General features: G+C 38.4%; 1 protein-coding gene across 2 annotated transcripts in view; it reads left to right on the top strand.

The window, feature by feature from the left end:
• Positions 1–22,578, top strand: part of TUBGCP5 (tubulin gamma complex associated protein 5) — an 81,127-nt gene that overhangs the window by 40,837 nt on the left and 17,712 nt on the right. Inside the window, exons 7-16 of one of the 2 annotated variants that reach the window (XM_008712064.2) lie at positions 353–470; positions 1,177–1,266; positions 8,186–8,279; positions 8,770–9,016; positions 16,118–16,320; positions 17,545–17,660; positions 19,239–19,507; positions 20,201–20,399; positions 21,024–21,212; positions 22,013–22,195. In XM_008712064.2, the coding sequence (XP_008710286.1) occupies positions 353–470; positions 1,177–1,266; positions 8,186–8,279; positions 8,770–9,016; positions 16,118–16,320; positions 17,545–17,660; positions 19,239–19,507; positions 20,201–20,399; positions 21,024–21,212; positions 22,013–22,195 (1,708 nt within the window). The remainder of the gene's footprint in view (positions 1–352; positions 471–1,176; positions 1,267–8,185; positions 8,280–8,769; positions 9,017–16,117; positions 16,321–17,544; positions 17,661–19,238; positions 19,508–20,200; positions 20,400–21,023; positions 21,213–22,012; positions 22,196–22,578) is intronic. The other variant, XM_008712065.2, reaches the window with a different exon arrangement.

Below are 22,578 nucleotides of genomic sequence, written 5' to 3'. Positions count from 1 at the left end.
GGTAAGTTAAAGAGCCTTTTCTTTTCTTTTGTTTTTTTTTCTTTAAAGATTTTTATTTATTTATTTGACAGACAGCCAGTGAGAGAGGGAACACAAGCAGGGAGAGTGGGAGAGGAAGAAGCAGGCTCCCAGCAGAGCAGGGAGCCCGATGCGGGGCTCGATCCCAGGACCCTGGGATCATGCCCTGAGCCGAAGGCAGACGCTTAACTGAGCCACCCAGGCTCCCCTAAAGAGCTTTTTTATTGACTATTTGAATGGAGTCATAAATCCGGAATTGTGGCATAGTTGCTCAAGTGTTTTGGGTTTTTTTTTGTTAACTCTCATAATTTAAACGTTTTAAATATCCTTCCAGTAGATGAGACAGATGGCCGAAGCTGGCTGGAACAGCATGTGGTTCATCAGTACTGGACAGCCAGATCCTCAAGGTTTCCTCATAGTTTACATCTGCACTCCAATTTAGCCTCTGTCTGGTAAGAAGCTAAGTTTTTCATTTAATGTGTAAATAGGAGAAACTTCGATGTTTTAGTATTTGCTTTTGATTTATGATTTAAATACTTCCCTGAAATTTAAAGAAAAATTTTAGTGATTCTGATTTAACACATTTTTCAGTTATTTAATTATTTTAAAAATTAGATTATTATTTAATTATAGCCTGTTTTTTGATTTGTTACTTTCAAAGCTAATGGAGTGGTATGAATTAGGCCATGATACATAGTTTTAAGCACTTGGTTATATCAGCAGTGAGTATAATAATTGGAATTGCTCTGGGGTGCCTATGTGGTTCAGTTGGTTAAGTGTCTGTCTTCAGCTCAGGTCGTGGTCCCAGGGTCCTGGGATTGAGCCCCACATCGGGCTCCCTGCTCAGCGGGGAGCCTCCTTCTCCCTCTCCCCTCACCTCAGCAACCCCCCACACTCGTGCCTTCTTTCCCTATTTCTCTCAAATAAATAAATAAAATCTTTTTTTAAAAAATTGGAATTGTTCTGAAAGTACTTATCTGAGAGTATTAGAGTTGATATGTAGAAATGAGTATGGGAGGGCATTTAAAACATATTATTATATTTATTCGCTTATTGGTTACTGCTTAAATTAACACTAAATGCATATATTCTTTAACGCATGTAATTTTACTTCATGAGAAACCTTTTCATTGACATTTGATGTTTGCTGTCTAATAGGGACCAACACTTGTATAGCAGTGACCCGTTATATGTTCCAGATGACAGAGTTTTTGTTACTGAGACACAGGTTATTCGGGAAACCTTATGGTAAGACCTATTAAGCTTAATTAATAGTGTAGAAGACTTTGTTACTGAGAAGCAGAATTTTGATATTTTAAGGAAAAGTATTCATGGTTTCTTCACATGCATACTAAAAATGGGCCAGTAGGTTTAACCTAAAACCTTTCTAATGGGCACCTAAATGTAAATTGGGGAACTCAGAAAACCCAAACTTCAAAGTCGATTGTGGAGATTGTGAGAATGTGATATGTTTACTTCTTTTCCATTTTAAATCATGTAGTATGCTATTTAATTAGATTACACCATTATTTTCTTAATTACTGAGTTCAAAGAAAGGCTCCTAGTTTGCTAGGCAGAGTATGTCAGTGAGAACCTGTGTCCTATACCTGGAAACCAGGAATCTATGAATTTAGGTTGTGGGGAAAAAAAAAAAAAGAATTTAGATTGTGTTCACATAAAAATGAAAATGAGAAATGCAACATGTAGGCCTGGTACTACTAAGAGTTCCAGGTTCTGGTTCTCTCTGCCACACAGGATAATATTGACATCTTTTCTTTTTTTCCTGTTTTTTTGTGGTTTTTTTTTGACACTTCTACAACTTCATTTTATTTAAATTCAATTAGCCAACATAATTTCAAATGTAGTGTTCAGCAGTTCATCACCTGCATATAACACCCAGTGCTCATCACATCACATGCCCTCATTAATGCCCATCACCCAATCACCCCATCCCCCATCCACCTTCCTTCCAGCAGCCCTTAGTTTGTTTCCTGTAGTCAAGAGTCTCTCATGGTTCTTTTCCCTCTCTTATGACTTCCCATTCAGTTTTCCCTCCCCTACCCCATGATTCTCTATGCTATTTCCCATAACTCCACATGTGAGTGAAACCACATGATAACTGTCTGTCTCTGATTGACTCATTTCACTGGCATAATACCCTCTGGTTCATCCACGTTGATGTAAATGGCAGGTATTCATCCTTTCTGATGGCTGAGTAATATTCCATTGTATATATATATACCACATCTCCTTTATCCATTCAAGTGTCGATAGACATTTCGTTTCTTTCCAGAGCTGGGCTTTTTTGGACATTGCTGCCAGAACATTGGGGTGCGGATGCCCCTTCTTTTCGCTCCATCTGTAACTTTGGGGTACATACCCAGTAGTACAATGGCTGGGTCATAGGGTAGCTCTATTTTTAATGTCCTGAGGAGATAAAGTATCCTGTCATCAGTGAAGAGAGAGTTTGACTTCTTTGCCAGTTTGAATGCTTTTTATTTCTTTTTGTTGTCTGATTGCTGAGGCTAGGACTTCTAGTACTGTGTTGAACAAAAGTGGTGAGAATGGACATCCCTGTTGTGTTCCTGACTTTAGGGCAAAAGGTCTCAGTTTTTCTCCATTGAGAATGATGTTCACTGTGGACGTTTCGTAGATGGCTTTTATGATATTGAGGTATTTTGCTTCTATCCCTACACTGTGGAGAGTTTTATTCAAGAAAGGATGCTGTATTTTGTCAAATGGTTTCTCTGATCAATTGAGAGTATCATATGGTTCTTGTCCTTTCTCTTATTAATGTGATATATCACGTTGATTGATTTCCGGATGTTGAACCACCCTTACATTCACTAGGTCGTGGTAAATAATCCTTTTAGTGTACTGTTGGATCCTGTTGGCTACTCTCTTGATGAGTATTTTGGCATCCATGTCTATCAGGGATATTGGTCTGTAATTCTTTTTGGTGGGGTCTTTGCTTGCTTCTGGGATCAAGCAAATGCTGGCCTCATAGAACGAGTTTGGAAGTTTTCCTTCGGTTTCTGTTTTTTGAAAGAGCATCAGAAGAATAGGTATTGTTTCTTCTTTAAACATTTGGTAGAATTCCCCTGGGAAGCCATCTGGCCCTGAACTCTTGTTTTTGGAGGTTTTTTATCACTGCTTCAATCTCATTACTGGTTATTGGTCTATTCAGATTGTCTATTTCTTCCTGTTTCAGTTTTGGTAGTTTATAAATTTCCAGGAATGCATTCATTTCTTCCAAATTGCCTAATGGGATGTCGTTGCTCATAATATGTTCTTAAAATTGTTTGTATTTCCTTGGGTTGGTCCTGATCTCACCCCTTTCATTCATGACTTTATTGTTTTGGGTCCTTTCTCTTCCTTTTGATAAGTCTGGCATGGGTTTATCAATCTTATTAATTCTTTCAAAGAACCGGCTTCTAGTTTCTTTGATCTGTTTTACTGTTCTTCTGGTTTCTATTTCCTTGATTTCTGCTCTTATCTTTATTATTTCTCTTCTCCTGCTTATTGTGGGCTTGATTTGTTGTTCTTTCTCCAGCTTCTTTATGTTTAAGGTTAGCTTGTACATTTGAGATATTTCCAATTTTTTGAGAAAGGTTTGTATTGCAGTGTCCTCTTAGGACCACCTTTGCTGTATCCCAAAGTTTTGAACTGTTGTTTTTATTTTGATTTGTTTTTATGAATTTTTTACATTGTTCTTTAATTTCCTGGTTGACCTGTTCATTCTTCAGCAGGCTGCTCTTTAGCCTCCAGGTGTTCGAGTTCCCTCTAAATTTCTTCTTGTGATTGAGTTCCAGTTTCAAAGCATGTGGTCTGAAAATATGCAGGGAATGATCTCAGTCTTTTGGTATCAGTTGAGACCTGATTTGTGACCCAGTATGTGGTCAGTTCTTGAGAAAGTTCCATGAGCACTTTAGAGGAATGTATATTCTGTTGTTTTAGGATGGAATGTTCTATATATGTGTGTGAAGTCCTATCTGGTCCAATGTGTCATTCAAAGCTCTTGTTTCTTTGTTGATCTTCTGCTTAGATGATGTGTCCATTGCTGTGAGTGGGGTTTTAGAGTCCCCTGCTATTATTGTATTATTTTCCATGTGTTCCTTTAATTTGGTTATTAATTGGTTTATATTATTGGCCACTCCCAAGTTAAGAGCATAAATATTTATAATTGTTGGATCTTCTTGTTTAAAAGACTCTCTAAGTATGATATAGTATCCCTCTTTATCCTGTACTACAGTCTTTGGTTTAAAGTCTAATTTGCCTGGGGGCGCCTGGGTGGCACAGCGGTTAAGCGTCTGCCTTTGGCTCAGGGCGTGATCCTGGCGTTATGGGATCGAGCCCCACGTCAGGCTCCTCCGCTGTGAGCCTGCTTCTTCCTCTCCCACTCCCCCTGCTTGTGTTCCCTCTCTCACTGGCTGTCTCTATCTCTGTCTAATAAATAAATAAATAAATAAAAAATAAAGTCTAATTTGCCTGAAATGAGGATTGCTACCCCAGTTTTCTTTTGATGCTCATTAGCATGGTAAATGGTTCTCCGCCCCTTCACTCTCAATTTGGAGGTCTCTTTACGTCTAAAATGAGTCTCTTCTTGACGGCATATGGATGGACGGGTCTTGCTTTTTTATCCAATCTGATACCCTGTGTCTTTTTAATTGAAGCAATTAGCACGTTTACATTCAGAGTAATTGTCGAAAGATATGATGTTGAAAGTAATTGCCATTGTATTACCTATAAAGTCCCTGTTTCTTTAGATTGTCTCTGTTTTTGCTGGTCTTTGTTACTTTTGGGCTCTCTCTTTGCTTACAGGATGTCCCTTAATATTTCTTGCAGGGCTGGCTTAGTGGTTACATATTCTTCCAGTTTCTGTCTGTCCTGGAAGCTCTTTTTTATCTCCTTCCATTTGATTGACAGCCTTCCTGCATAAAGTATTCTCGGCTGCATATTTTTCTCATTTAGCACACTGAATATATCATGCCATTCATTTTTGGCCTGCTGGGTTTCTGGATAGCTCTATTGCCAGCCTTCCGTTTCTACCATTGTACGTTAAGAACCTCTTGTCTTGAGCTGCTTTCAGGATTTTCTCTTTATCTCTGAAATTTGCAAGCTTCCCTATTACATGTTAGGGTGTTAATCTGTTTTTATTGATTTTGGTTGGGGTCCTCTCTACCTCGTGGACTTGAATGCCTGTTTCCTTCCCCAGAGTAGGGAAGTTCTCAGCTGTGATTTGTTCAATTATACCTTCTGTCCCTCTCTTTCTTTCTTTTCCCTCAGGGACTCCAATAATTCTTTTTTTGTTGTTGTTGTTGTTGTTGTTGTTGTTTTCCCCTAAAATATCATTTATTGAGTACAAATTGCTGACATAGTATTAGCTAAGAGCTTTACATGCTTTATAAATGTCTTGGAAACAAATAAAGTAAAACACTTATTTTACGTTTTTTTATTGTTAGTCACCATACAGTACTTCATTAGTTTTTGATGTAGTGTTCCATGATTCATTGTTTGCGTGTAACACCCAGTGCTCCATGCAATTCGTGCCCTCCTTAATACCCATTACCGGCCTATCCCAATCCCCCACCTCCCTCCCCTCTGAAACCCTCAGATTGTTTCCCAGAGTCCATAGTCTCTCAATGTTCGTCTCCCCTCTGATTTCCCCACCTTCATTTTTCCCTTCCTTCTCCTAATGTCCTCCATGCTATTCTTTATGTTCCACATATGGGGACTCCATAATTCTAATATTTTTTTTGTTTGGTGGCATTGCTGATTTCTTGATGCCTCCGCTCATGGTCCATTAGTTGTTTTTCCTCTCTTTTCCTTGGCTTCCTTCCTTTCTGTCAACTTGTCTTCTATGTCACTTACTCTTTCTTCTGCCTCATTTACCGTAGCTGTTAGCATCCAGTTTAGACTGCATTTTTAATTTTGGCCTGATTAGATTTCATTTCTACACTAAGAGATTCTCTAGTGTCTTTTATGCTATTTTGAAGCCTAGCTAGTAATTTTATAATTGTTATCCTGAATTCCAGCTCTGATATCTTACTTATATCCATATTGATTAGATCTGTAGCCGAGAATATTACCTGTGGTTCTTTCTTTTATTGTGAATGCCTCCTTCTAGTCATTTTGCCCAGAGAAGAATGGATGAATGAATGAGTAAACTAAAACTGTCAACAATGACCCAAGCGAAATACACAGTAGAGAAATCCCAGGAGGTCAGAAACCAAAACAGAAAAGAAAAAGAAGGAAAGAGAAAAAAGGCAGGGGAAGAGAGAATATAATCACCCAGGGTGGACAAGACAGGGTGATCCACTTGATCCTGAATGTATTTTGGTCTGTGTGTTAGAAGACACTAGATCCCAAAATTGTAAAGAGAATTGTACAGTTCTCTTTGTGAGAGAGAACTTGGATACATATAAAAATAGAAATGGATACAGTGAGACTATATCTAAAAAATGCAAATGTAAAAAATGAAAGTTAAAAAAAGGCTTAAAAACAAAGAGTTGATAAAATAACAAACTAGTTGAAAAGGGAAAAGGAAAAAAAGAAATGGAAAATTTTAAACTGAAAGATAATCGAATCATGAGAAAAAAAACTCAAATTCTGTATACTGTTTTCCCCTACCACTGGAGTTTTGCAGTTCTGTTTCATCCATAAACTTGCTGTTCACCTGTTCTTCCAGCTGGTCCTCTGAGGGAGGGGCCTGCTACGCTGATTGTCAGGTGTCTTTGCCCAGGCAAAGTTGCACTGCCCCTTGCCAGGGAGCCTGGCTCAGTGTAAGCTGGTTCTCTGTGTGGCTTTTGTTCCCGGAAGACTTTCCATGCCTCTTTAGAGGGTGAAAATAAAAGTGACCGCACCTGCCTCTCTAGCCCTGGAGCTGAAAGATTTCACTGTGTGCCAAACTCTGCAGACTCCTACTGTGCGTGCCGACACTTATCCTCCCTGGGGAAAGGCGGAGGATTGCCAGGTCACTGTCCTTTGCTGGGCCCCTACATGGAGAGCAGTCACCAGATCAGGCAGCGGTTCTCAGTTTATTGCCAAGTGAGATGAGACCCCCCTCTCAGGCTCGCTGACCATGACCGGTTTCCCAGCTCCAGTGCTTGGGAACTCTACCAGCTCAGGTACCCCCGTTCTTTCTGTCACCCTGAGGATATTGAGCCCACACTGTCCCACCTTGGATTCTGCCCCATTTCACTACAGCACCTTTCAGGCAGGGACGTGTCTGACTGGAGCAGATTTCTAAAAGTTGTGCTTTTTTTTGTGCTCCGGGGCTAGATCACTTTCCAGTAGCTGGCTTTTGGAGGCTCCCTTCCCTGCTGTGTATCCTCCGATATATCCCCTCAGTTTCACTTCTCCACACTCCTACTTGCAAAAAGTGGTCGCTTTTCTATTTGTAGAATTCCAACAATTCTTTTCTTCGATCTCAGATTGAATTCACAGGTGTTTAAAATGATTTGATGGTTATCTAGCTTAATTCAGGGGACCAGATAAAATGAGGTCCCCTGCTCTTCCACCATTTTGCCTCTCCTAATATTGACATTTTTAAAAAAATGGGAAGGTCTGTTTGGGCCATCACACAGTTGAAGAAATGCTTTGACAACACTATTTTGACTTCTCTCTTGAAATATCTTGAGTCTTAAGGTAATCAGATAAAAAGATGAATGCCTTCTATTTTCTAATTATCCGACCTCTTTGCCCCAACCCCCAATTCTGAATCTTTTATTAAAATTTCTTAAGCATGGCTTGCAATGGCAAGGATGGAGCTAAGAGTGTATTATGCTAAGTGAATAAGTCAGTCACAGAAGGACAAATATCATATGATTTCATTCATATGTGGAATTTGGGAAACAACAGTTGAATGTGTGAGAAGGGAGAAAAAAAGAAAAGGAGAGGAGGGAGGCAAACCATAACTGATTCAACAGAGTTGATGAAGGGAGGTGGGTGGATTGTGAGCTAATAAGGAAGACAGTTGTTATGATGCACACTGGGTATTATATGTAAGTAATGAATCACTAAATCCTACTCCTGAAACCAATATTACACTATATGTTAACTAACTAGAATTTAAATAAAAATTTGTAAGGAAATAATTTCTTAGGTATTACTGTAGTGAATATTTTTGTAGACTTAAAGTACATTAATCTTTTTTATTCCATTTCAGGTTACTTTCGGGAGTAAAAAAGCTCTTTATATTTCAGTTGATAGATGGGAAGGTAACTGTGAGAAACAGTATTATAGTAACTCATTTGACTCATGTAAGTTGTTTGTATTTATTTTAATTAATATTAAATAATAGGATTTATGTAAACCGTAGTTCTGTAACTCTAAAACATTTTGCAGTATTAAAATTAATTATTAAATATACTTAAGATCCAAAAGACAAAATTAAATTGTCCATCTTTACAGTGCTAGAGAATTCTTTAATATTTTTGTTATATTTACATTTAGTTTCAGTTTGTGTTTTCTGCTTAATTCTGTCAATTCTGTATTGGGAAGCTGTGTACTATAAATTTTTTGCTTGTAGTACATTTATTTACCTTATATGTGTTTTTAAAAAGTATAAGCCACAATTCTATACTCTGTGGAAATTAATGCTTACATTATTTACTTTGAGTATAAAACTATTTGTTTTATTTTTCTTATACTAAGCATACTATTTAAAAGTCACAAAATATTTTAGTGAGCGAGTATGTATTTGAATGTTTATAGAAGACTTCAAATGTGTGCGGTTTGCTTCTGTTATAGAGCTGTTTACGATCAGTGCTAGAACAAATAGCAGCATACGGCCAGGTTGTGTTTCGACTCCAGGAGTTCATCGATGAAGTTATGGGGCACAGCTCCGAAGGCATCTTACCTGGAAATGGTTCTCTTCCTAAGAAGTTGACTGAAGCTCCTTTTAGGACATACCAGGCTTTCATGTGGGCCCTATACAAATACTTCATTAGTTTCAAAAAGGAACTTACTGACATTGAGAAGTACATCATTAATAATGGTATTTAAATGTCCTTCCCTTTTACTCATAAGACACATAAGTCATATTTTCAGTGCCATCTAGGTTATTAATTGATACAGTGTTTGTAAATAACATGACAAATAAGTAATACTCGTGATCATTTTAAATCATTTTAAATTTGTGTTTTAAGCCATTCGTTCTCTAAAAATCCAATTAGTACAGAAAGTTTACAGTGAAAATTATTCTTCCTATGCTAATTCTCCAGCCAAGTACTCAGTTCCTCTCCCCAGAGGAGATAAGTCATAAGTTTCTTTTGCATTCTTCTAGAAATAATTTAAATATATAAAACAAGGCATATTCATATATACCTACCTATTAGTCTATTAACTTCTGTCTTCAAATTATTCTCCAATTTAAATTTTGGGGAATATACCATTCAAAAATGTAAAACCTCTCCTCATTCTTTTTTACAAATTGAGTATTTAATTATGCAAATATATCATAGACCAGTCCTCTTTTGATGAATTTAAGTTGTTTCTGATCTTCAGTTGCCAACAGTGCTATAGTGATAACCACTTACATGTAAGTATATTGTACACATGTGCAGCAAGTTATAGCATAAACTCTTTTTTTTGGGCAATATATTTTTTCATTTCATTTTTTTTTTCTTATGCTAGTTGCCGTACAGTACTTCCTTAGTTTTTGATGTAGTGTTCCACGATTCATTATTTGCTTTACCACCCAGTGCTCATTGCAATACATGCAATACCCATCACCGGGCAACCCATCCTCCCACCAACCTCCCCTCTGAAACCCTCAAATTGTTTCCTGGAGTCCATAATCTCTCGTGGTTCGTCTCACCCGCTTCATTTTTCCCTTCCTTCTCCTAATTTCCTCTATGCTATCCCTTATGTGTGGAACATAATTGTCTTTCTCTGCTTGACATACTTCACTTAGCATAATCACCTCCAGTTCCATCCAAGTCGATACAAATGATAGGTATTCATCCCTTCTGATGGCTGAGTGATATTCCACTGTGTATATGGACCACATCTTCTTTATCCATTCGTGTCTCGAAGAGCCACTTGGCTCCTTCCATAGTTTGGCTATTGTGGACATTGCTGTGCGGTGAACATTGGGGTACATGTGCCCCTTGTTATCACTACATCTGTATCTTTGGGGTAAGTACCCAGTAGTTCAATTGCTGGGTAACAGGATAGCTCTATTTTTAATTTTTTGAGGAATCTCCACACTGTTTTCCAGCGTGGCTGTACCAACTTGGATTCCCACCAACAATGTAGGAGGGATCCCCCTTCTCCACATCCTCTCCAACATTTGTTGTTTCTTGCCTTGTCAATTTTCGCCATTCTAACTGGTATAAGATGGTATCTCAGTGTGGTTTTGATTTGAATTTCCCTGATGGCTAATGATGTTGAATATTTTTTCATGTGTCTCTTAGCCATTTGCATGTCTTCATTGGAGAAGTGTCTGTTCATGTCTTCTGCCCATTTTTTGACTTGATTATTTATCTTTGAGTTTAAGAAGTTCTTTATAGATCTTCTATACCAGCCCTTTATCTGTAATGCCATTTGCAAATATCTTCTCCCATTCTGTGGGTTGCCTCTTTGTTTTATTGACTGTTTCCTTTGCTGTGTAGAAGCTTTTTATCTTGATGACATCCCAAAAGTTCATTTTTGCTTTTGTTTCCCTTCCTTTGGAGATGTGTCATGAAAGAAGTTGCCTTGGCCGATGTCGAAGAGGTTACTGCCTATGTTCTCCTGTAGGATTTTGATGGATTCCTGTCTCACATCAAAGTCTTTCATCCATTTTGAGTTTATCTTTGTGTATGCTGTAAGAGAATGGTCCAGTTTCGTTCTTCTGTATGTAGCTATCCAATTTCCCAGCACCATTTAATGAAGAGACTGTCTTTTTTCCATTGGATGTTTTTTCTTGCTTTGTCGAAGATTAGTTGACCATAGAGTTGAGAGTCCATTTCTGGGTTCTCTGTTCTGTTCCTTTGATCTGTGTGTCTGTTTTTGTGCCAGTACCATGCTGTCTTGGTGATCACAGCTTTGTAGTATAGCTTGAAATCAGGTTAACGTGATGCCCCTAGCTTTGTTTTTCTTTTTCAACATTCCCTTGGTGATTTGGGGTATTTTCTGGTTCCATTCGAATTTTAGGATTGTTTATTCCAGCACTTTGAAAAATGGCATTGGTACTTTGCATGGGATGGTGTTGAAAGTATAGATTGATCTTTACAGCATAGACATTTTAACAATGTTTATTCTTCCAATCCGTGAGCATGGAATGTTTTTCCATCTTCTTGTGTCTTCTTCAATTTCTTTCATCAGTGTTCTGTAGTTTCTAGAGTATAGACCCTTTACCTCCTTGGTACGTTTATTCCAAAGTATTTTATGATTTTTGGTGCTGTTGTAAATGTAACTGATTCCCTAATTTCTTTTTCTACAGTTACATTGTTAGTGCATAGGAAAACAACTGATTTCTGTGCATTGATTTTTTTTTTTTATCCTGCCCCATTACTGAATTGCTGTATGAGTTCTAGTAATTTGGGGGTGGAGTCTTTTGGGTTTTCCACATAAAGTATCATTTCATCTGCAAAGAGAAAGAATTTGACTTCTCTGCCAATTTGAATACCTTTTATTTCTTTTTGTTGTCTGATTGCTGTTGCTAGGATTTCTAGTATTATGTTGAACCATAGTGGCGAGAGTGGTCATCCTTGTCGTGTCCCTGATCTTAAGGGAAAGGCTCTCAGCTTTTCCCCACTGAGAATGATATTCACTGTGGGCTTTTCGTAGGTGGTTTTTATGAAATTGAGGAATGTACCGTCTGTCCCTACACTCTGAAGAGTTGTAATCGGGAAAGGATGCTATATTTTGTCAGATACCTTTTCTGAATCAATTGAGAGGATCATATGGTTCTTGTCTCTTCTTTTGTTAACATGCTGTATCGTGTTGATTGATTTGCGAATGTTGAACCACCCTTGCATCCCAGGACTAAATCCCACCTGGTTGTGTTGGAGAATCCTTTCAGTGTACTGTTGGATCCTATCGGCTAGGATCTTCTTGAGAATTTTGGCATCCATATGCATCGAGGATATTGGTCTGTAATTCTCCTTTTTGATGGGGTCTTTGCCTGGTTTTGGGATCAAGGTAATGGATTCATAGAATGAGATTGGAAGTTTTCCAAACTCCTTTCTATTTTTTGAAACAGCTTTAGGAGAATAGGTATTATTTCTTCTTAAATGTTGATAGAATTCCCCTGGGAGTCTGTCAGGCCCTGGTCTCTTGTGTTTGGAAGGTTTTTGATCACTACTTCAACCTCATTACTGGTTATTGGTCTACTCAGATTGTCTGTTTCTTCCTGTTTCAGTCTTGGTACTTTATAGGCTTCCAGGAAGGCATCCATTTCTTCCAGATTGCTTAATTTTTTGGCATATAGTTGTTGATAATAATTTCTAATAATTGTTTCTTTTTCCTTGGTTTTAGTCATGATCTCTCCCCTTTCATTCAGAATTTTATTAATTTGGGTCCTTTCTCTTGTCTTTTGGATAAAGTCTGGCCAGTGTTTTATCGATCTTATTAATTCTCTCAAAGAACAAGCTTCTAGTTTCGTTCATGTGCTCTACTGTATTTCTGGTTTCTAATTTATAGATCTCTGCTCTAATATTTATTATCTCTTCTCCTGCTTGGCTAGGCTTTATTTGTTGTTCTTTCTCCACTTATTTAAAGTGTGAAGTTTGCTTCCATATTCAGAATTTTTCTTTTCTTTTTTTCTTTTCTTTCTTTCTTTTTTTTTTTTGAGTGAAGCTCAGATGGCTATGTATTTCCCCCTTAGGACCGCCTTTGCAGTATCCCATAGGTGTTGGACCAATGTGTTTTCATTCTTATTGGTTTCCATGAATTGTTTAACTTCTTCTTTAGTTTCCTGGTTGACCCAAACATTCTTAAGCAGGATGGTTTTTAGGTTCCCAGTGTTTGAATTCCTTCCAATTTTTTTCTTGTGATTGAGTTCCAGTTTCAAAGCACTGTGGTCTGAGAATATGTAGGGAATCATCTCAGTCTTATGATATTGGTTGAGACCTGATATGTGGTCTGTTCTGGAGAAAGTTCCATATGCACTGGAAAAGAATGAGTATTCTGTTGTTTTAGGGTGGAATGTTCTGTGTATATCTATGAGGTCCATCTGGTCCAGTGTGTCATTCAGAGCTCTTGTTTCTTTGTTGATCTGCTTAGTGATCTGTCTGTTGGTGATAGTGGAGTGTTGAGGTCTCCAACTCTTAATGTATCATTATCATTACGGTTCTTTATTTTGGTTAACAGTTGGCTTATGTAGTTGGATGCTCCCATTTTGGGGGCATAGGTAGTTACAATTATTAGATCTTCTTGTTGGATAGACCCTTTAAGAATGATATAATGTCCTGTATCTCTTACTACAGTTTTCAGCTTAAAATCTAATTTGTGTGATATGAGAATTGCTTCCCCAGCTTTCTTTTTAGGTCCGTTAGCATGAAAAATGGTTCTCAATCTCCTCACTTGCAATGTGGAGGTGTCTTTGGGTTCCAAATGAGTCTGTTGTAGAGAGCATATGTATGGGTCATGTCTTTTTATCCAACCTACAACCCTGTGCCGTTTCATGGGAGCATTTAGGCCATTCACATTGAGAGTGATTATTGGAAGATATGATTTCAGTGCCATCATATTGCCTGTGAAGTCCTTTTTTCCATAGATTGTCTCTGTAAATTTCTGTTCTATATCACTCTTGGGGTCTTTCTTATTTTATAGAACCCCCCCTTAATATTTCTTGTAGGGCCAGCTTGGTGGTTACATATTCTTTCAGTTTCTGCTGGTCTTGGAAGCTCTTGTCTCTCCATCCATTCTGAATGACAGCCTTGCTGGATAAAGTATCCTTGGCTGCATGTTCTTCTCATTTAGTACCCTGAATATGTTTTGCCAGCCCTTTCTTGCTTGTCATGTCTCTGTGGACAGGTCTGACGTTATTCTGATGTTACTCCCTCTGTACGTAAGAAATCTCTTCCCCCTCATCACTTTCAAGATTGTTTCCTTGGATCTAAGATTTGCAAATTTACAGTTATATGTCGGGGTGTCGGTCTGTTCTCATTGATCTTGGGAGGGCTGCTCTCTGCCTCTTGGACATGAATGCTTGTTTCCTTCCCATATTAGGGAAGTTCTCAGTTATGATTTGCTCAAATATATCTTCTAGACCTCTCTCTCTCAACCCCCTCAGGGATCCCAATAATTCTGACATTGGAATATTTCATAGCGTCATTAATCTCTCTTAGTCTCTGATTCTTTTCTTTGTTGGGGGTTCCTCCTCTTAGTCACTCTGTTGGGGGGTGTGGTAGAGGTAATGTACAGAGTCCAAATTATTAACCACGACCCAAGCAAGATGCACCTGTTTTATAGGGACCTTAGGGTTGTGGGCCTCTTGTTCTTCCAGCTTATCTTCTGGGGGAAGGGCCTGCCGCACTGTTACTCAGGCAACCCTGCTTGGGCAGAGTTGTCCTGCCCCCTGTGGGGCCGGGATGGACTCAGTGAAAATGAGTTTTGGGGGGCTTTAGTTCTCTGGCAGCTTTCCCTGGCAGCTTTCCATCTGTCTTCTGAGAGTCAGAGCAGACGTGACCGCATCCAAACCTCTGTCTCAGAACAGAGAGATCTCAGTCTGGTCTTCACTGAGCTTACCGGGCCATACAGTCTCTGTTTCTGTCTGCGCTACTAAAAACCACAGCCTCTCCAGTTGTGCGCCCCACAGTAACGCTCCCAGCGGTGGAACCCAGGACTGGCCTGTCTCTACCCTTTCTGCTTCTAAAACCACAGGCCCCCGTACCCCCTGGTTCGTGCATGCACCTGCAGCTTCTGGATCCTGTCTGGGGGCTGAACTGAAGTCCTTTCCCCGCCGCTACTGGTGTTCGAGTCCGTGCCCAGTCCCCAGAGCAGGATGCTTTTGCGCTCCGGCATTACATCACCTTCTCGGTGCCAGCTTATGGCGGCTCCCTCCAACTTCTGTTTATCTTCCTTTATCTGTGTGCAGAATCATGGCTCCCTGCATCATACTTCGACACGGTTGGAGGTATTCTGTTTGTAGAGCTCTAGCTATGTATTCTTACATCTTAGGCTGATTTCATGGGTATTCAGAATGGTTTGGTGGATATCCAGCTAAATTCAGGGGAGCAGTTGAAATTGGGTCCCCTACTCCTCTGCCATCTTTTCCCATCCCTGTAGCATATATTCTTAATGGAATTCCTAGGTTAAAGATTATGTGATGGCATGTGTGATTTTGATACATACTGCCACATGGTTCTCCATAGAAATAGTTGCCAGCAATGTATATGAATACCTGTTCCCTCACACTCTTGTCAGTGGTATATTATCAACAATGTGTTATCAAAGAGGAATAAAATGGTTACCAGTGTTAGCTTCCCTGTGCCCTCTGCTTTCATTTTCAACTACTATAAAAAATAGTACCCAGAAGTCCTGCGTTCCCATCACCCAACTTCCCCCAATAATCCCCACCTTAACATAATTATATTATGTTACCCAAACTAGGAAGTTGACATTGGCACATTAATTGGTCTGTAGACCTGACATGAGTGTCACTGGTTTTGCAGGTACTTGCTCTTCGTGGGGAGGAGAGTAATATCTTTGTGTATAGTTCTCTGACACTGTATTACATGTATGTATTTGTATATCCACTTCCATCTTCAGGATACAGAGCTCTGCCATCCCCATGAAAAAACTGGTTCTTATTCCCCTTTGTAGTAACCATTCCCTCACTAATACTGTAGCCCACGGAAGTCTGTTTTTTATTTGCTGAATGTAGTTTTAGTTTGTTTTCTTTTGTTATAATTGTGGTCGAGTATCTCTGTATGTTTAAGAATATCTTTTATTTCCTTTCCCCTTAACTCTCAGGTCCTTTATACATTATTTTTTTTTCTGAGCTGTTTTTTCTTTCTTTAGGGAGATTAGCTCCTTATGATATGAGATTAAAACCCACCAGCCTCCAGTTTGCCATGTCTTTCCATAAGTGACTTAGCATTTATGTCACATTCTCAATGCAGATATTCTTCCTTGCGAATGAGTTTGATTTCTGAATATTTTGCAGATACTACGATAACTCTTGCAATAGTGGTGGACAAGTTGTCACCTCGACTGGCTCAGCTCAAAGTTCTGCATAAAGTATTTAGTACTGGAGTAGCAGAAGTTCCACCTGACACTCGAAATGTTGTTCGGGCATCTCACCTGCTCAACACACTGTACAAGGCCATTCTTGAATACGACAATGTTGGAGAAGCCTCTGAGCAAACGGTATGTAAGACCTCCGTCCTAAGTTGTATGACTCCCTTCTGTTCAACCAAAGGAGTGGTGGATAACTTGTTATAGCTCTTTGTAAAAATAAAAATGCTTAAGTCACGCTGTGTCAGACAGCTATTCAGAGTTTTTAAATTAGCTTCTAAATTCAAGGCTACAGGAAACCAGCTTCTTGGCTTTAATCACAGAGATCATGGGGAGGATGCAGCAAGGACAGAGCAAAACAAAAGCAAAATGTGAAAAATACCTAGCTGAATTATATAGATACTTACAATAACTTTTTTTCAGTAAAAATACAAATCTATTATATAAGGTATCTAGAGTAGTCAAATTCATAGAAACAGAAAGTAGAATGGTTCTGCCACAATGGGGAGAGGAGAAAAGGGAAGGTGTTTAATAGGTACAGGGTTTCAGTTTTGCAACATGATGCCAGAGATCTGTTTCCACAACAATATAAATATACTTAACACTACTGAATTGTACACTTAAAAGTGTTACATTTTTTTGCCACAATTTAAAAAAATACAAGAGACTATAATCTAGAGACTATAATCTAGAAAACTGCATGTTTGTTTAGATACACATATTAGGTGTGTTTCTTAGTTGAGGTAACTTTGTTTTCTCACCATTTTGGTACTGCATTTCAGTATAAAACAGGTTGATTTCTGTCAGCTATGCATTTTTTTTTTAAGAATGAAATCATTTCCTCATTCTTAGTGGACGTTTTGCTAATAGCATGCTTTAGATAGGATAGCTGTACCTCAGTTTGGACTGTCGAGCTTAGAACTGTTGTCCCTCTTTAACTTTCAAGAGAGTCCTGGTATGGACTACAGACAGTGGGGTCATCTCATATTTAGGTGAGTTTTCATAAGGATTTTATAGAGTATGTTTTGGAATTTTAACTTCTTTGTGTCAAAAAACAGAAATCTGATCACTTTTTAAAAGGTGTTGCAGAGGGGTGCCTGGGTGGCTCGGCTGGTTAAGCATCTGACTTGATTTTGGCTCAGGTCATAATCTCAGGTTTGTGAGATCAAGCCCCCCTGTCAGGCTCCATTCTTTCCCTCTCTGCATTCTCCCCCCCCCCCCCCCCGCCATGCACATGCTCTGTCTCTTTCTCTCCCTCTCTTAAAAGAAAAAAACAGTGTATCAGAAATGTTTAAACTTCATTTTATCCAGAGACAAGGGAGTTCCGAGAATTGACTATGCACACTCTGTCCTCAGGTCTCGCTGCTGTTCTCTCTCTGGGTGGAAACAGTGCGACCCTACCTGCAGATTGTGGATGAGTGGATCGTGCATGGGCACCTATGTGACTGCGCTAGGGAGTTCATCATCCAGAGGTCGGGTCCCACACACAGCTTGGGAGATGTGGGGCGCTGCTTGTACCTCTTTTCTCTCACAGGAAAATTATGCGCTTTTGTTAGTTAGGTGATACTGAGGGATAACAGTGTGAGTGACAGAGCTGTGTTTTTACCATAAACAAGTTCTTTTGCATTTTTATAGGAAATGTCAGGTACCAAAAAAATATGTTTCCAAGTTTTATGTCAGTTTATAGCTTTTCTTAGCAAATTCATTTTTTTAAATGGTAGTGTGTTGATGGTTGGCTGGTACTATAAAAGGCACATTGCTTCCCACAAAATTAATTTAGGTGGTATCAAATGGCTTCAACTAATTCCCATTACAAATTATCAATAGGATAAAAGATATGAAAATATTACAGGATATTCCTCTAATATATTTATTTCTCCAGATTAGGGTTTTTTTTTGTTGTTGTTGTTAACCTTCTTTGTATAATATTTAATAAAACATTAGGGAAAATCATAATTCACTTATTATGATTTCCCCTTCAGTTAATTGATTTTTCTGAACAGAATCATACAAACTGCAATGTAGAACTCTCTTAACTTGGTTTTAAATTGTGCACTCTGTTTAGATGTATGGTTCTTGTGGATAGCTATCCATTTAACTCATCAGGAAGGAAAGTATTAAGTCCTTACAGCTCTGAAAATGTAACCCTGTTTAGCAGTGCTCATATAAATTAGTAGGCCTTCTCTAACTGAATCATATCTGTTGTTATATTGTTTTTCATTGATCTTGCATGATAATTTTTGTGAAAATGGGATTCTGGTTGTTCTTAAAGGGTGATGAGTGACCACTGTTTCATTGTTAAAAGCAATTCAGTTAAGAATCTACATGGAGGGACGCCTGGGTGGCTCCTTTTTAAGTGTCTGCCTTCGGCTCAGGTCATGATCCCTGGGTTCTGGGATCGAGTCCCAAGTCGGGCTCCCTGCTTCTCCCAAGTCTACTTCTCCTTCTGCCTGCCACTCCCCCTGCTTATGCGCGCTCTCTCTCTGACAAATAAATAAATAAATAAATAAATAAATAAATAAATAATTTTTTAAAATCTGTGTTGAGGGCCGCCTGGGTGGCCCAGTCAGTCAAGCGTCCAGCTCTTGATTTCAGCTCAGGTCTTGATCTCAGGATCTTAAGTTCAAGCCCCATGTTGGGCTCCATGCTGGGTATGGAGCCTACATTAAAAAAAAAAAAAAAAAAAAACTATGTAGAAAAAAGATGCAGAAATCTGGAGATTACTTTTATAGGAAATGGCAAAATAGGTAAATTTTTATTCTACCTCTAAAGAGAACCAAAGTAATCATATTTTGTTTAATTCCAATTCAAGAAACTTTCTACTTAGTTAAATTTTACCTGTGCCATTCAGAGTATTTATCCACTTTTCTGTGTTAAACTGAAGTCAAATAAAACCTCTGCCCCATTTTGCCTGAAGATTGCTTCATTTTACTAATAATTGATGATATTGTGTTTTGGAATGTCTGGACGACATGCCTAAGCTAGAACAGATATATTGTTGTTTTTATGGCAGAAAAGTTGAAATTTAAAATTCTTTTGAATCTCTATAGAAACAAAAATGTTCCAGTAAATCACAGAGACTTTTGGTATGCGACTTATACACTATACAGTGTATCGGAAAAGACAGAAAATGAAGAAAAAATGAGTGATAATGCCAGTGCAAGTTCTGGCAGTGACCAGGGCCCCTCCAGCAGGCAGCATACCATGGTGTCCTTCCTCAAACCTGTCCTTAAGCAGATAATTATGGCTGGCAAGTCAATGCAGCTGCTGAAGAACCTGCAGTGTGTGGAGAGCACCACATCCCAGGACACAGCCAGAGGTAGCAGGTTCCTTCTTCATGTACCCTTCAGCAGTCAGGCAGCTGTTCTCTCTTCACTCCTGTCATCCTGAGATAGATAGTAATTATTTTGTAGTTGGAAAATTATCAAAGCTTTTTATTTTTGTGGAAATTATCACCTTGATCAAACTACTGCTCCTGATTGAAAAGATTATCCTCACCGGAAGCTTGTAGCACTGTGTTTCAAAGTCAGTTCCACATGCTTTTTCCTTAATCTTGATTCCTTAGAACTGGTCCTTTAAAAAATAATTTTCTGGCATTTCTTAATGCAGTGCAGCATTTAGCTGTTGAGGACCATAAATATAAACCCTGGTAGATAGGAATTTGTTATTTTAGTAATTCAGACTTGATCGTAGGTTTTGAGAAAACCTTGATACGATTTCTGGCCTTTTTTGATATAATTTAAGTAATATACTTCAAGTTTTATCAGCTGACCAAAAAGAAAGGTATATATGTGACCTAATTATTTGTTTGTAAATCACCTTAATGTTACATTACTTTGTATTATTGTATTTAAATAATATTTTCACTTTGCAGAATGTTTCCTTTTTGACTGAATAATAAAATGTAATGAGCTTCCAGGGCCACTGTCAGAAGTGTTTTCCCCAGTGAAATTATGACTCCTATTAGTATTATCATAGTGCTATCCACTTTGGTGATAACTTTATGTTTCAGATGCAGAAAGAAAAAGCTTGTATACCCTGTTTCTGGAATCTGTACAGTCGCGTCTTCGACATGGAGAAGATTCCACTGCACAGGTCCTCACTGAGCAGCAGGCCACCAAAGAGAACCTAATTAAGATGCAGTCCATTGCTGAAAGGCATCTTGAACTGGATGATGTTCACGATCCACTCCTGGCAATTAACTTTGCAAGGTGATACATACCTGGAAGATTTTGGATGATTGAAATAGCAGAATCTGTGCAGTTACTATTTAATAACCGTTTATTTCTGCCAAGTAGGGCTTTCCACCCTTAAAAATAAAAACCTTTGTAGCTCATCCTTTCTAATGAATGCAAGAAGACATTGCGTTCAGTTTGGCCTCCTTGTTTTGTTAAAGTCCACCGACTTTCATGTGCCCTGTATCCATTGGGAGTTGCCGTTACTCATACAGAAGATGTTTCCGAAAGTCTGGGTCATCTGCAGGCATCAGACAGACACACACGTACACACACACACCCTGCTTAAAATGCATCTTGGCCCTTAGGTGCTTGTAGGAAGTAAGTCATTAATACCCACACAGCACCCTATTGTCTGATGGCCATTATTCATTGCCCGAGGCCCAGTGGCCAAAAAGACCTACTCAGTACTTGATTCTTAAGGCAGAAGTGGCTGAAAAACTGTTTCACTTGAAGGATATTTGGGGCGGGGGGGGGGGAGAGTTTCTATAATAGTTGGTAATTTTAAGACTAAATGTAAAAAGGGGACTCTGGAGTTTTGATGAAGGGAATTCTGTTGACAGCAGCTCATAAAAAGAGACTCATATTTTTATCTTGAAGGTTGTATTTGGAACAGAGTGACTTTCATGAGAAGTTTGCTGGTGGAGATATATGTGTGGATAGATCATCAGAATCTGTGACGTGCCAGACTTTTGAGTTAACACTGAGATCTTGCCTCTATCCTCATATTGATAAGCAATATCTAGAGTGCTGTGGAAACCTCATGCGAACTCTAAAAAAAGATTACAGGTATAAGGGAGTAGTTTAGTTGTAGAAGTAGTCAGTAGTTTATTGTACTTTAAGAACAGTTTAAATTATTTTAAAACCTATATTTCAAGTTAATTTTTAATAAAGTAAGAAATGGGTATTCAGTAAACTGTTTTCTTTTGAGAGAATCAACAAACCATCAGTGTTTCACACCATTATATTGTAAATTTAATCCTTTGTATCTGAGACTCTGTCCTGAAGGAAATACAGAAAAAGCTTGTTGCACAAAAAACCCATCAGAAAACTTGCTGTCAGAGGGAAGAACATGAAATTACTTAGTAGTGGATGACTAGTTCTTTAGATAATGGCATATCAGTGTCATGTATGAACTTTATAAAGTTTAAACAAATTATGTTTATACAGAGTTTTAAATAGTATAAAGTGTTCTTAAAGCTTAAAAGGCGGAATATATAATATGGTGGGAACTATATTTTTTTAATGCATAGTAAAAAAGATGGGAAAGAAATACCCCAAATATTGACAGTAGAAATTCACTATGAATAGCAGGATTTGGACTAACTTTATTTTGTTACACTTTTTTTACTTTTCCCATCTTTCTACAATGTTACAGAAAAGTAATTTATTTCTTTCTGTCTACTGAAGGCAACCATATACTATTTTCGTTATTTTAAAGGTCTTTAAAAGGTGTTAATGTTTCTGTTTTTAGTAAATGTAGAATGTAAACCTGTTTCAAAATTAGTAGTGTACAAAGACTGGTACTGATCCAGAATTCTGTCTCATGATTGTAAGATCTTTCTGTCGCTTATTTTCTCTCCATTTAGGTTGGTTGAATACTTGCAGGCTATGAGAAATTTTTTCTTAATGGAAGGTGGAGATACCATGTACGACTTCTATACATCAATTTTTGATAAAATAAGAGAAAAGGAAACCTGGCAGAATGTGTCTTTTCTTAATGTCCAGCTTCAAGAAGCAGTAGGACAACGTTATCCTGAAGACAGTTCACGGTAAAATACAGGAGGCACCTTTTTATTTTAAATAATACAAAATAATCCATGTGCAACAACTTTTCTGTGAATTTTTACGTATATTATTTAGTCTTCACACTAACCCTATAAATTTTACTAATATTATTTTTCATATTAGAAAGCTGAGGCAGAAGATAGCTAAATGACTTGCCCACTAAGCAAGAGGAGATGATGAAATGGGGCCATGTAGGCTGTCAGGGTTTCGCGGCCTCCCTCAAGGACTACAGTCAGTGCTAGCCACTGGGTGTGGCACCTCTCTGCTCCACTGGCCTTGCTCTCCAGCCGGTTGTGCTGGCCTCCTTACATAGAAGTCTTAGGCGATGTTCTAAGACAGAACAAAACTCTCAGTACCTGCTGAGGCC

The sequence above is a fragment of the Ursus maritimus genome, unplaced genomic scaffold, assembly GCF_017311325.1.
Source record: "Ursus maritimus isolate PB19 unplaced genomic scaffold, ASM1731132v1 scaffold_27, whole genome shotgun sequence".
NCBI lineage: Eukaryota > Metazoa > Chordata > Mammalia > Carnivora > Ursidae > Ursus > Ursus maritimus.
The sequence above is the reverse complement of the archived record's forward strand: the minus strand, read 5'-3'. Positions and strand labels throughout refer to the sequence as shown.